At 47.6% G+C, this 15,701-nt stretch overlaps 1 protein-coding gene across 1 annotated transcript in view; it reads left to right on the top strand.

Moving 5' to 3' along the window:
- Positions 1 to 14,789, top strand: part of FGD3 (FYVE, RhoGEF and PH domain containing 3) — a 340,862-nt gene extending 326,073 nt beyond the window's left edge. The window contains exon 19 of the mRNA XM_073644555.1: positions 13,656 to 14,789. Within this exon, the coding sequence (XP_073500656.1) occupies positions 13,656 to 13,865 (210 nt within the window). The 3' untranslated portion in view covers positions 13,866 to 14,789. The remainder of the gene's footprint in view (positions 1 to 13,655) is intronic.
- The last annotated feature ends 912 nt before the right edge of the window (positions 14,790 to 15,701 follow it).

Below are 15,701 nucleotides of genomic sequence, written 5' to 3'. Positions count from 1 at the left end.
ACACCTCCTGCCCAGTCCTGGGAGGGGAAGGACTTCCCCTATATAAACCTGGGGCTGAGGCAGGGTTAGGAAGAAGAGTAGAGAGAAGAAGAGAAGCAGTGATAGGAAAGAAAGATCAGGAGCTCTGTGGGAGTCGTGCTAAGAGGAGATCAGGGCTGGAAGCTGTAGAGCTCGCCCTGATTGAAGATTTCTTACCGGACCCGGAGTCCGAGGCTGTGGGGACTAACTCCTACCCAGCAGCAGAAACCGACCGGCAGGGGATTTCAGGTCCTCTGGCCCAGAAACCCGAAGGCTCGGTCACACATGTGGGACCAGCACCGCCGTCGTGGAGCGGAAGCTACTAGAAGGCCCCGAGTCACCGGCCATACGGGTGAGCACCACACGGTACACTCAGGGACGTGGGCTACCTTTACCCGCCTCTAGCAAGGTAGCCAGAAGAGTACAATTAGTTGGGGAGGCCTACAACTCCGCCTGGCCAAGGGGGATCCCATCTGCTCAAGGACTGACCAGGCCCCGACCGCTAGCCAGTACTCCGGGAGGGTCTATCTTTGTCACCAGTAAAGACCCTGAACTACACCGTATCGTCTCTGAGTGATTCCTGCTACCCCCATCATCCACGTCGGCTGCCCTGAGGCCATACCCCTCCCGTTGGGGGTTATACCATCCACGCTGCACCATCCTCCCACCAGCCTCAGCGGTTTGCCCTGCAGCGGCAGCTCCATAGCTGCATTCAACGGGTGGCGTAGTCGTTCTACATCTACTGCTAATATACCGCCACTTAGTCTGACTCCCTGGGCACGGACCGGGTCACCGCCACGAGACTACTACCCCTATCAGATCCGGCTCCGGGTAGTCCCTGCATGCGCAACGCTGCATCACATAGGCCCAGGGCGCGTCAACTTTTGGCGTAGTCGGCAGGATCTCGTGCCCGCAACCACCGGGTACTGCGTGCCTGAAAAAGACTGTTCAAACTTACCAGTGGTGAAGATTCCCGCCATCCGGCGCCATCTTCTACCTTCTTCCCGCCATCCGTGGAGTTTTCCCGCCGTTGGACGCCATCTTGAAGACGCCGCGCGGGAAGAAGAGGGGCGTGGACTCCGAAAGCGCGCGAGAACTGAAGCCCCGCCTCACGTCCGGACGTTGCGTAAGGTCCTGGAAGGAGCCCAGCAGACGCCGACGTCACAGGAGCGCGACGGAAGGTCCTCAACCCTGATGATCCACTGCGGAGCCGCGGCCTACGGAAGAGGATCATCGCAAGGTAGGCCACGGTCCACTAGGGGGGAGGAAGATGTCGGATACGGAGGAGAGCTTCACTGCCTCAACCCCCGCCAGCGCCACCGCTGCTGCAGTCATGCCTTTCACCATGCCCTATATCCCGGGAGCGGCCTGGCTACTCCAGTACTCAGGGGAGTCACATACTCTGCATGACTTTAGAGAAAAGCTGGATAGCCTCTTCCAGGTGTACCCCCTCACAGAAGAGCAAAAAGTGAGCATCCTGGTGGCCCAATTAACTGGGGCAGCCCAAAGGGAGGTAAAGTCCTGGCCACCTGGGGGAAGGACTGTCGCAGGGATACTAACCTGGCTGAAGGATACCTTTGATACCCGCACCTCAGCCGAGATCAAGCTTAGATTCTACGGGTGCAAGCAGCGAGCACAAGAGAGTATAAGGGACTATGCACTAAACCTACAAGAGGCCCTGAGAGCCATTAAGCAGACCGACCCTGACGGCGTGGGAGACGAGGACCGGCTGTTGACTGAACAATTTATAGAGGGTTTATATTGCAATGCCCACCGAACCCAGTTGCGGGCAATGGCCTTACAGGACCCTCATCTGGGATTTGCACAGTTCAAGGACAGAGCCATCCGGGTGCTCCGAGAACCGCCACCAGGTGGCGTTGTGACCCACAGACGCCCCACTACCACTTACCACCAAGAGGCGGCGCCCTTGTCGGCAGGGCCTGTGGGAGCTGATGCGCAGGCTTTGAACAATGACCCGGCTCCCGACCTGCACCATCAGGTCCAAGAGCTAGCTAAAAGCGTTGCTGCGCTAACCCGAACTGTGCAGTCTTTACAGGTTTCTACTCCAGGGAAGATCCAGCTGGCATCCGGACCGGAGGACATCCCGTGGCGCCGACCAAGGAGGACCCCACCGGCCACAGGAAGACCCAGCGACCGATACAACGAGGACGGACAACCTATCTGCCGCCGCTGCAATCAACCCGGACATATGGCAAGATACTGTCCTTTAAACTGGCACAACCTAGGGTAGAGGGCCAACCCCTAGGAAAAAGATCATCAGGCCCATCAAACTGGCGTGACAAATATGTGGGAGGACGTCCAGTCTTGCCTGTGGTACTGGATGGCATTCCTATGAGTGCCCTACTGGACACTGGGTCACAGGTCACCACCATCCCGTACGTGCTCTTCAAGCAGTACTGGAATGACTCGGATATAACCCGCTACCCTGACGACGACTTGAGTATCATCGCCAGCAATGGTCAGCCCGTGCCACAGATCGGATTTAAAGAGGTGACCATTAAAATCGGTAGAGTCGAGCTGGCAGCCCAGGGACTGATCATTGTGGACATTGATAAGCGCGAGAGTCACCCTAAGATAACTCTAGGAACTAATGTGATTGAAAATTGTCTTGCAGAGGTGATTTTCATTTTACAGCAGGTTGCCAAGAACGCCAGTTCCGGCCAGCTGCGAGTGCTCCAGAAAGAGATCCGGGCACTGATGCGACGGCAACAAGTGGAACTCTCCGGCGGTGAGATTGGTAGCGTAAGAATGTGTGACCCTTTCCCTATTGCCATACCCCCGAAAAGTGAAATGATGATTTGGTGCCGGGCAGCTATTGGTCTGAGAGGTAGAGATTACCAGGCCATGGTAGAGCCAGTCTACTCAGACAGTAGGCCCACCATTTTGACAGCCCGGGGGGTAGTTGATGTACGCCATGGGAGGGTACCCGTTCGCATAATAAATATTGGGAAAAGGGAAGTATACCTACCCCGGTATGCTACGCTAGCCAAATTATATACTATCAACCAAAATTCTATACAGTCTGTGGAACCCTTGCCTCCATCTCATCCGGAGGAAGGTAACGGCTCTGAGAAAATAATGGAGGATTGGTGTCAGCAACTACATTTGGGTACTGACTCCACTCCCTCCCACCAGAAACAGGGAGTCTACCGGGTGGTTCAAGAGTACGAGAGAGTGTTTAGTAAACACCCGTTAGACTTCGGGCGAGTCAAGGGGGTAGAACACCACATCCCCACGGGAGACCATCCTCCCATAAAAGAGAGGTATCGACCCGTACCCCCTGCACACTACCAACACGCCAAGGGGATGCTTAGAGACATGAAGGAGGCTGGGGTAATCAGGGATAGCTGTAGCCCCTGGGCAGCTCCACTAGTCTTGGTCAAAAAGAAAGACAACACCATGAGAATGTGTGTAGATTACCGGAAAATAAACCGTATCACACACAAAGATGCGTACCCCTTACCAAGAATAGAGGAGTCTTTGGCTGCTTTAAAATCTGCTAACTTCTTCTCCACCTTGGATCTCACTAGCGGGTACTGGCAGGTTCCTGTAGCAGAGGCGGATCGGGAAAAGACCGCATTCACCACCCCGATGGGACTTAGTGAGTTTACCTGCATGCCGTTTGGACTCTGCAACGCACCAGGAACCTTCCAGCGATTGATGGAGTGCTGTCTGGGACACCGGAACTTTGAGACGGTCCTGTTATACCTGGACGATGTCATCGTCTACTCCAAAACCTACGAGGACCACCTGAAGCACCTGGCGGAAGTGTTTGAAGCTCTGGCAAGTTACGGCCTAAAGGTGAAACCCTCCAAGTGTCACCTCCTGAAGCCAAAGGTGCAGTACCTGGGACACGTGGTGAGTGCTGACGGAGTGGCTCCCGACCCTGATAAGATCACCGCAATTAAGGAATGGCCAAGCCCCTCCAGTGTAAAGGAAGTGAGGCAGTTCCTCGGGTTGGTAGGCTACTACCAAAGGTTCATACCCGGTTTCACCAAAAAGGCAGCTCCTATGCAGGACCTCCTGATAGGCCAGTCCAGGAAGGCCAAGAACCAGAAGCCGCCCTTCAGATGGGAGAAGTTGGAAGAAGAGTCCTTCCGCCAGCTGAAGATGGCCCTCACGGGGGATGAAATCCTGGCGTACCCTGATTATAGCCAACCCTTTATCCTCTACACCGACGCCAGTAACATCGGGCTAGGAGCCGTACTATCCCAGATCCAGCAGGGGAAAGAACGGGTAATTGCTTACGCCAGCCGAAAACTGCGACCCACCGAAAGAAATCCTGAGAATTACAGCTCATTTAAGCTAGAGTTCCTGGCAGTGGTGTGGGCAGTCACCGAACGCTTTAAGCACTACCTCGCTTCTTCCCGGTTCACCGTGTACACGGATAACAACCCGTTGACACACCTGGACACTGCAAGACTCTGTGCCCTAGAGCAGAGATGGATGGCCCGCTTGTCCAACTATGAGTTTACAATCAAATACCGGGCAGGACGCTCCAATACCAACGCGGACGCCCTGTCCAGGATGCCAAACCTACCGGACGAGGGTGAGGATTCAGAAGATTTGGAAGAGGTCGAACTCCCTGCGTTCCACCGTCATGGGACTATCCAGTATTCCCACCGTGTAAGGGGGAAGCAAGCCGCTACGTTCAACCCCTTACCTCACTACAACTGGGCGGAAACGCAAGACAGTGACCCTGCCGTCCGGCTGGTGAAGGAGATGCTGACTCAGCCAGAAGCTCGCCTTGACCCAGACGCTCCGGAGGAGGCCAAGCAACTGTGGGCAGAGAAGAGTCGACTGTTCCTTTACAAGGGGAAGTTGTGCCGCAGACTGGTTAACTCCCGGACGCATGAACTGATCTGGCAAGTAGTGGTGCCAAGAAGGGACGCAGCTATGGTGATGGAGGCATACCACGACTGGGCTGGGCACTTCGGATGGAAGAAGCTGGAGTTCCTGCTGCGCGGGCGGTTCCATTGGGTAGGCATGAGAGGAACCATCGAGAGGTGGTGCAGAGACTGTGGCCCATGCAACCTAAGAAGGAAGGACCGTGCCAGCCAGAAGACCCCCCTTCAGTCCATCGTCACCCGGCAGCCGTTGGAACTGGTAGCCTTGGATCATGTAAAACTGACCCCAAGCAGAAGTGGCTACGTCTACGCATTAACCATCGTGGATCACTACTCCCGGTTCTTGGTTGTCGTCCCCGTCAAGGACTTAACGGCTCAAACAGCAGCTAGAGCCTTCCAGCAGCACTTCTGCCATCCACACGGCTACCCAGAGCAGGTGCTGACGGACCAGGGACCTGCCTTTGAAGCGGAGGTCTTCCAAGAGTTCTGTACTCTGTATGGCTGCCGGAAGATCAGGACGACACCCTATCATCCGCAAACTAATGGACTTTGTGAGAAAATGAACCAGGTGGTGATAGATCTTCTAAAAACATTGCCCCTGGAAGAACGCAGTCTGTGGCCTGAGAAGCTGCCCGACCTGGTGGACCTATACAACTACATCCCTGTAGGTTCCACCAACTGTATCCCGGCTTACCTAATGAGGGCAAGACCCGGTAAGCTACCTGTTGACCTGGAGATGGGAGTCCTGACACCCGAGGACACTTCACCGGAAGCAGACTGGGACACAGAGAGGCAGCAGCAGTACCGGAAAGTACAGGAGAGCGTGGAGCGAAGTCTCTGTCTAGCTAGGGAAAGACAAGAGAAAACTTACAACCAGTATGCTCCCGCTGTTCCCTTGGTACCCGGAGAGCAGGTCTTGAAGAGGAAAAAACGGCTCCACAAGTTGGACGACCAGTGGGAGAAGGACCCGTACATCGTACTGCCCTCAAGCCACGACAACCCGAAGGTCTGTACCATCAGTAAAGACTGAGGGGAAACCACAACCATTGTATCCCGGGATCACCTGAAGAAGTGTCCCGAACAGCTACGGAATCCTGAAGAGGAACAAGAAGACCCTCGACCCGTAGAGGAAAGGGAAGATGTGGTTAGTACTCTGCTCGGAGACTTCCCTCGGTCCTGGACTCAAGTCAATGGTGCAGTTGTGGTACCCTTCCTCACGTTCCTCCAACCAGCATCCCAAGTACTCACGGAGCAACCGGTAGAGCTGGAAGAACAGCCGGTCCAGGAGGCAGAAGACTCCACACAAGCAGATCAGGAGGATCAACCCTCTGCTTATAGTGAGCCTGCCATACCCCTAGTGAGCCAAAGAGCCTGTAGACAGCTGCCCAGTTTACCCTTGACAGCTCCTACACCCTGTAGTTCAGGGCCAGACAGTCAGCTCCGTAGGTCCACTAGGGCCACTAAAGGCCAGTTACCCGCACGTTGGAGAATTTGAAGTGTTTAAATTGTTTTATTTGTGGTCACCTGTCTGTTACTTGTAAGTAATTATGTGTTTCTAGTTATTTTTAGGAGTCCTTGGTGGATTTACCGGGAATCCTTGTACAATTGGTTGGAGCGTAACTTAGGAATGGACTAAAGACTGTTAAGGACTCGGGGCAGGACAGACCCCTACCTGGTTGTCTCCCTGTTTTGGTGAAATGGACACCTTGCTTTTCTTCAAAAACTGCACCCGGTTGCGGACACGCCGTGACCATTCTAATATGTTTTTTTTTTTCTATTGTACCGTTTGTTTGTATTGGTTATGTTTTTCTAAAATATGTTTAGTCCCGGAGTACTAAATTTCACTAGGGGGGAATGTGGCACCCCAGGGGTCTGGTTTCCACAGTAACAGCAGTGTTATGTCTGAGAGCAGGTGGGAGGTCTCTTGGTCAGGAATCCTATGCATGCCACACCTCCTGCCCAGTCCTGGGAGGGGAAGGACTTCCCCTATATAAACCTGGGGCTGAGGCAGGGTTAGGAAGAAGAGTAGAGAGAAGAAGAGAAGCAGTGATAGGAAAGAAAGATCAGGAGCTCTGTGGGAGTCGTGCTAAGAGGAGATCAGGGCTGGAAGCTGTAGAGCTCGCCCTGATTGAAGATTTCTTACCGGACCCGGAGTCCGAGGCTGTGGGGACTAACTCCTACCCAGCAGCAGAAACCGACCGGCAGGGGATTTCAGGTCCTCTGGCCCAGAAACCCGAAGGCTCGGTCACACGTGTGGGACCAGCACCGCTGTCGTGGAGTAGAAGCTACTAGAAGGCCCCGAGTCACCGGCCATACGGGTGAGCACCACACGGTACACTCAGGGACGTGGGCTACCTTTACCCGCCTCTAGCAAGGTAGCCAGAAGAGTACAATTAGTTGGGGAGGCCTACAACTCAGCCTGGCCAAGGGGGATCCCATCTGCTCAAGGACTGACCAGGCCCCGACCGCTAGCCAGTACTACGGGAGGGTGTATCTTTGTCACCAGTAAAGACCCTGAACTACACCGTATCGTCTCTGAGTGATTCCTGCTACCCCCATCATCCACGTCGGCTGCCCTGAGGCCATACCCCTCCCGTTGGGGGTTATACCATCCACGCTGCACCATCCTCCCACCGGCCTCAGCGGTTTGCCCTGCAGCAGCAGCTCCATAGCTTCATTCAACGGGTGGCGTAGTCGTTCTACATCTACTGCTAATATACCGCCACTTAGTCTGACTCCCTGGGCACGGACCGGGTCACCGCCACGAGACTACTACCCCTATCAGATCCGGCTCCGGGTAGTCCCTGCGTGCGCAACGCTGCATCACATAGGCCCAGGGCGCGTCATAAACATTATATGGAGAAAAGTACTGTGCCCCCTCCACATTCCCCATAGGAGCTTTTCTGACCTCCTGCTCAACGTCCATAAACATTAATATGGAGTTGGATCCTTTGCAGATATATCAGCTTCTGCTCTTCTGGGAAGACTTTCTATAAGGTTTTGAAGATGTCTATGGGAATTTTTGTCCCTTTACCCAGAAGAACATTTGTGAGGTCAGATACTGATGTTGGAGGAGGTCGGGCTCACAGTCTCCATTCTAGTTCATCCCAAAGGTGTTGGATGAAGTTGAGGTTCGGGTTCTGTGCGGCCGGTCATGTTCTTCCACATCAAACACATATATATTTAAATTATTTTCCTATTTAGCCTTTAGCCTTAAAACTACTTGAAGAAAGTTACAGATCCATCATAAAATGAATGCCCATGACATGCAGGGCCAAGATGACATGAGCGTATGTGTTGCAGATAGTTATAGAATCTCTGGAAAAAAAAATCAGACCTTTCCATCAAGTACAACCGAAGGATGGGAAAGGATAAAGGGAATGGGGTATAGATACATCCATAACACCCTAAAAGAGCAATTTTTTCTCTCCTGATCTGAAGTGTTGATCAACTGAACATTCAGCCTGTACACACTGCACATATGGTGCATACCAGCCTGTCTCCTCTTAAGTTCCCCTAGACTCCTCCAGTTAACGGACCTTTGGTAACATAATGGTCACATGACTGTGATAACACCAAAGGTCCTTAGGCAGTGTTAACCTCGTAAAAGAAATGCTGGTGTCCACTAAGAGAGTGGCCAGTTTACATCTCTCCCCTCCTCTCAATGCTGGCCCTGACTAGGGCTTATTTTTGGAGTAGGGCTTATATTACTCCAAAATTTCAGTAAAATCATGCTAGGGTTTATTTTCGGGAAAACACGGTAGAAGCATTTTTGCCTATTTTCATCTTGGCTCATGATTCCATAATGGCCATCGTTTCTTCCTTTTGATGCCTCTAACACAAAGGGCCTGATTTACCATTTGCACTTTTTTTTGTCATTTTTCTTTTTTTTGCCCTGTACTCGTTACTGTTTTGTTTCAATCCTTCAAAATGGTGCATACTGTTCATAGATTTTGGGCAAAGTCAAAATGTTTATTTTTGCCTTTATCCTTTTTTTCAACTTTTTAGCAAAAAACATTCTGCTTTTCTAATAATGCGTCAAAAATTACACCAACACTTTTTGTGTACAGAAAATCACTCCACGGGAAGGACTGGAGAACATTCGCGACAAATTTTGTAACTCGAAAATTAAAGAATCAAGTGAGATCGTCTTTGGAAATCCTAAACTTTGTGCACATAAGTTAACTAAAAAAAAAAAACACAGGCGAACACAAATAAAATAGACTAAAAAAAGGTACAAATGGAAAGAAGTGGCGCAAACAAAAAGGCAAAAAGCGCAACAAAAAAAACAGGTGCAAATATAAGAATGAATTGGGCCCCATTGGTTTTGTTCATTCTTGATCTATCCAATGTTTTCTGTGGTGGTCAAGGACCACAGGGGAGTCGGAGGGCTTCTGTGCCAAATTATGGGCACCATACGTTGCTGGAAGGAGAAGCTCCCGTCAAACAACCAAGAGTTAAAATTGAGCTGATTTACCATTATAGCTTGTCGAATATGATTTGAAAACAATGAAGGATGGTGATGGCGATTTATTGTTCTGTGTAGTAAAAATAATTTATTTGCCTCCTGTTCGGAGCTTGCAGATCTTCTCAATGTCATATTGTCTCTGGTTTTTATGACGCTTTTTTATCTTCGTGTGTATTATTTTCCTTTCCTGTCATTCTCCGTTCCCATAAAACTGCCTGACCCTGTTATTCTCGGAGCACACAAATACACATACAATAGCTGGGGGCAATCCACCACAAATCATCGGGTCTCCTGAGGGTTTGTTGAGGTCAGTGATATTTAATGACAGGTGGGCAGCTTTGGGAAGGAAAGGGCATATTGTCAAAGCATCCATGTGGACCATATATGTTTACGTGTCCTTGGCATGGTCAGACATCATCATACACCTGATCATACACCAAGAACAGCAACCTCATTTATTCCATTATGTCTGCAGTAAAGGGGAAAAGAAAAAGGACTGAGTCCTTACCATAGTCCGATAGACTATTTTTTCCAACCAGTTTCTTTATCCAATCCATCATCCCTTAATGATCAACTCACAGGTGATGTGTAAACTAGATGTTTCTCAAACTTTGAAAAAGCTGTAAATGGCAAATTATATCCATAAAAAGGGTTTTTATGCCTTCTCACCAAGGCCAATTTTCATTCTTGTTTTTTTTCCCTCCTCTTCTTCCAGGAGCTCTTAACTTTTTTATTTTTCAGTCAACATGGGCAGGGGCGTACATAGAAATCATGGGGCCCCATAGCAGAAATTCTATTTGGCCCCTCCACCCCCCCCACCCCCAACAAAAAAAAAAAACCTTAATATTCGTGGGAGTCCCAGAAGAGCATATCTCATAACTTTGCAGCCCTTACAAAGTCATTTCCTTTTTGTATAGTCCTTCATACAGTATTATGGGAATCATACAGTCCTCCATATAGTATTATAGGTATCACATAGTCATCCATACAGTATTATAGGTACCACATAGCCCTCCATACAAAATTATAGGTACCACATAGTCCTTCATACAGAATTATAGGTATCACATAGTCCTCCATACCGTATAATGGGCCCCACATAGTCCTGAATACCGTATAATGGGCCTCACATAGTTTTCCATACAGTATAATGGGCCCCACATAGTCCTCCATACAGAATAATGGCCCCACATAGTCCTCCATACAGTATTATAGACACCACATAGTCCTCCATACAGTATTATAGGCACCACATCATCCTCCATACAGTATTATAGGTACCAGATAATCCTCCATACAGTATTATAGGCACCACATAGTCCTCCATACAGTATTATAGGCACCACATAGTTCTCCATACAGTATTATAGGCACCACATAATCCTCCATACAGTATTATAGGCACCACATAGTCCTCCATACAGTATTATAGGTCCACACAGTCCACCATACAGTATTATGGGCACCACATCATCCTCCATACAGTATTATAGGTACCAGATAATCCTCCATACAGTATTATAGGCACCACATAGTCCTCCATACAGTATTATAGGCACCACATAGTTCTCCATACAGTATTATAGGCACCACATAATCCTCCATACAGTATTATAGGCACCACATAGTCCTCCATACAGTATTATAGGTCCACACAGTCCACTATACAGTATTATGGGCACCACACAGTCCTCCAATATAGGTACCACATAGTCCTCCATACAGTATTATGGGCATCACTCAGTCATCCATACAGTATTATAGGTACCTCAGTCTTCAATACAATATTATGGGCCCCCTATATTTCTCCATACAGTATAATAGGCTCCCTATATTGCTCCATACGGTATAGTAGGCCCCATATATTGTACCATACAGTATAATGGGCCCCACTTACTGCACTATACAGTGTAATGGCCTCACATGGTGCACCATATAGTATAATGAGCCCCATATATTACTCCATTCAGTATAATGTGCCCCACAAGGTGCTCCATAGAATATGTTGGCACCTTATCTTTCTCCATAGATTTTCAAAGAATTTCAAGCCTGCTATAGTGGCATCTTATCTCCTGAGATGGATCAGGTGTTTAATTTTCAACTGCTTGACCCTTCTCTCCACCAACATAGGATAGGTGATTATTTATTAATTGTGGAGGTCCGACTGCTGGGACAGATTGGCAGAACTTTTTTCCCAATTAGAATGGAGCGATGGTCAGACATCCGAGGATAAAAGTTCCTTGTGGTGGATACAAAATTCCTTGATCTCCCAATCAGTGTCAGTCCCAGCAGGGACTGCTGGGACATACACAGAACGGCAAGTTATCCCTTATCGAACGAATAGGTGGTAACTTATTTTCACTGGACAACCACTTTCACACAAATGAAGATAGGGAAAAGTGTAACGAAACTTTGGTAAATGTCTTTTGACTCTCTGTTGAATTTGTACTCTCAATGCACTCAGGTAGGAGCTGTGCACTTCCGAGCGTTATTTTAGCAATCGGTGGGGTCACAGCACCCGGACCTCCACCAATCCATAAGGAATTTAAGGGACTACAAAAATTCACAAAAAATTTGCTGAAGTTTAGTTATACATTAAAGGGGTTGTCTACCACTAGGACAGCACCTTGTCACACCTCATGCTTGGCCCCGATAAAATGAAAAAGCTTATACTCTCCTCTCACTGTTCCAGCGGTGTCGGCACTCGTGATCCCGGGTCTCTCGTGTGATTGTTGTGACTCGTGAACCTGGCGCCCAATCAGTGCCGGTGTCACTGTCCCCTCCTTCTGTCAAGTCAAACATGAAGAGGAAGTCCGGGCTGAGGCAGCTTTGACTTTCCTTTCATGTTCAATTTATCTGAAGGCAGGGATAGTGATGCCAGCTCTGATTGGGCTCCGGGCTTACATGTCACAACAACTGAATGAGAGCCCCAGGACAGCGAGTGCTGACACCTTTGGAACAGCGCCGGCACGGGAGGTGAGTGTGAAGACCTGGGGTCTTCCGTGGGCGTAACACTGCTCAGACAACACAGGGTGAGGGTAAAACAGCGTGGCAATACTTTATTGAACCACAAAGCGGACAATAAACAGAACAGTCCTAGCAAATACCCAAGATTGTACAACATTACACAGTCCTCACTCTTCCGCTCCACCCGCCTGGGAGAGAACAGCTGCGACTTTGGGACTTCCAGGGCCAACTTCGTCAACCAGTGGCCCCCCTCTTCTGGCGGGCTCCCACAGAGAGACGGTATCGGCAAGCTTAGGAAGCTAGCAGTCCATCGAGGTACAAGGCCAGGAGAACCGAGGGTCCCACCCTGGCCTCTCTGAGAGTTTCCATGGGGCCAGATGACCGGCTGGTCCCAATCTGGCTTCTCCGAATGTCTCCATGGGTTCCAGGCGACCGAAGGGTCCCACCTGGCAACCCCAAACAACATATCCTTGGGGCCAGGTGACTTCATCGTCCCAACCTGGTCTCCACAAATGTATCTATGGGCTCTTTGATGGTCAATTGAGCAGATCCGTATCTTTCCAGTCAGGGCTATATACCCTTAGGCTGGAATCATGTAGAATCCAAATCTGTGTCTCTTTGGGTAAAGCCATGCTACCAAGCTAGCTGAAGGTCTGAGAGAGTCTATGTGATCTTTTGCTTCTCCTTGTAAAGTCTCTTCCAATTTCAATTTCAAGTCTCACTGCTACAGAAGCACATGTCCCTTAAAATAGTTACAGTTGTCCTTCAAGTACACATTCACAGGTAAGGGGTTAAGGAGGGCATCCTCAGGTCTCATTGTTTGAGCATTTCATTTACATAGCTGGTATAGCAGGGGCTCTTTAAATCAACATTCAGCTGACTTAGTATAATATGTAATTAGCATGGTAGCAAACATCATTGTTTCTAAACCCAAGAGGAGATAGCAATCAGGGTTATACAAATAATCATGTCCTTCTTGAAATACACTTACACTATTATCTTTCTGTTGACTTGTATTTCTCTTGGATTAATAAATCTAATCATCTGTCTTATTAAGATTATAGGCAGTATTGTCACAGTGAGTATAAGCTTTTTATTTTATCGGGGTCAAGGGTGAGGGATGAGAAGGAGTTGTCCACTTAGTGGACAACTTCTTTAAGGGTAAACAGCTTAGAGTATTGCTTTGGATACAACCAATGTCATGGTTCCAAAATCCATGTAGAAGAAGGTTCTTGACTTATAAGGGTGTCTGCAAAAAAAAATTAAACATCTGTGGGTGGTCCATGGATGTGTGACACTCAATGTCCTAATTCGATGTATATGTTTTCTTGCAGGATGGCCGAAACCAGCGAACTATTCCACTACCAGGCTATGAAGTCAGCATACCAGCTGCTAGTGACAAAGTGGACTTAAAGTATGTATTTAAATTAAGCCAGTCCCAGCAAACTTTATTTTTTGGCGCAGAAGACGAAGATTTGCTTCTGAAGTGGATGGGAATTCTAAGCCGAGCGTCAAAAGGAGAGAATACAAGTGATACTGAATAGCCGGAGAACATCCAATGTCCACCTTTCAGAAACTTTCTTGGTTCTGTTGCAAAAAATTGAAGAAAAAAAAAAGAAGAGAATCTGAGTATTGACCCTTTGACAGCAAAGTAACTTCTTGACTTTATCGTATCTACATATTAACATCCGTGGTGTTCCCCATTGTATGTTTCATATTGGTACCAGTGTACAATGAGTATCCCGTGTTTTCTTCCTTGAAGTAGACCGATCGAGCATCAGATGTCATAAGATACAGCACAATGTTTTTTTCAGTCTACTGTTTTGTATATGTGTATTTAAGTAAGAAGAAGAAAAACATCTAAAATACTATTTAGTGCAAATTGTATATGTGAATATAGTTTAATTATTGTTATCCTTGAAATATCCAGAGCTGAAAGATCGAAATAACAGGTTTACAAAAATAAAAAAACATGCAAAACACCCGAGGCCTTGCCCGCACAATTTTGGAATACAAGGATGTGGCTGGCCACGTACCGTTCCTGCACCTGTAACCTCTTGGTCCAGAAATAATAGCTTTTTGTCGTATATATGTCCGATATTAAGTATTCAGATTCTGATCGTGTATGCTCATCTGACATGCCATGCAACAATAGTTATGGGGAAAAGGAAAAGTCTGTAAGTGTTATCTATATGTTACGCATTAATGGACTCTAGAAGGACTTTCCGCCGTCCCCCACACATGACGAAATCCCACCGACCAAGCACCTTCTGCATGTTTGAATTGCTGTAAACCCATTTTTATAAAATCTGTTTGAAAAGACAATTTTAGCACTGCTGGGAACATGCGTTTTTTTTAACCGTTATTTCTGGTTAATCTTGTGTTTCTATTTATGAGTTGTAAATAATGTTCTATACATATTTTCAGACATTTTAAAAAGAAAATAAGCTAATAAAAAGTTTAGCACAGAGCGACTCGGGATGTAATTTTTGTGCATATTTATGTGATTATAGGGCTCTGTTCACACTACGTATGAGTAACCGGTCCCAATATCTATGCTGAAGGTATTCAAAGATTTGTAAAGGTTCAACATATGACATAAGAGTATTAAACCTACAAAAGGAGTGAATAAAAATACATATATCTAAAAGAGAAAGTTTTATTGGTACATACAAGATGTCATGAACTTTCTTTTGTGCACTGACCCCCATGATTTTATTGTATAAACTTTAATAATGTTGTATATGCAAATTGTCTCTTTAGAGAGGAAGAGGACTAGAACTCTAGCACCACCTATTGGAAGCAGCAATCTTGCAAGCCGATATTGAAACTTTATTGAGCCTTGTAATATGACTTAGGATGAAGGCCAAATCAGAATTTGAATTTTCAGATGCTGTGATTTGAGGTATTGCCCCTTGTCAGTGCAAAGTATGAGATCTGATTTGGCTAGGTGAGAGGCTTAAGACTGGAATCTAAGGGGGTAAGTTTTCTCCTTGTGGAGAGTGACATATCAAGCCTGGCATGCCAGTATGAGGATACTGAAACGCCATGCATGCTCCTCATAATTTTGTATGTAACTTAACTGGAAAAAAAAGAGCTTTAGTATAAGTTGGTATGGATACAAAATAGGAGCATGTTCACACTGGCCATTAAACGGACAAAACCGAAGATAGAAACAAAATTATCATATACAGTGGGGAAAAAAAGTATTTAGTCAGCCACCAATTGTGCAAGTTCTCCCACTTAATAAGATGAGAGAGGCCTGTAATTGATATCATAGGTAGACCTCAACTATGAGAGACAAAATGAGAAAACAAATTCTGAAAATCACATTGTCTGATTTGGAAAGAAAAATTTTTCAAATTTTGGTGGAAAATAAG

Source organism: Phyllobates terribilis, unplaced genomic scaffold, assembly GCF_046119375.1.
Source record: "Phyllobates terribilis strain yellow unplaced genomic scaffold, ASM4611937v1 Scaffold_8__6_contigs__length_399053987, whole genome shotgun sequence".
Taxonomy (NCBI): Eukaryota; Metazoa; Chordata; class Amphibia; order Anura; family Dendrobatidae; genus Phyllobates; species Phyllobates terribilis.
This window is presented reverse-complemented; position numbering and strand designations above follow the sequence as displayed.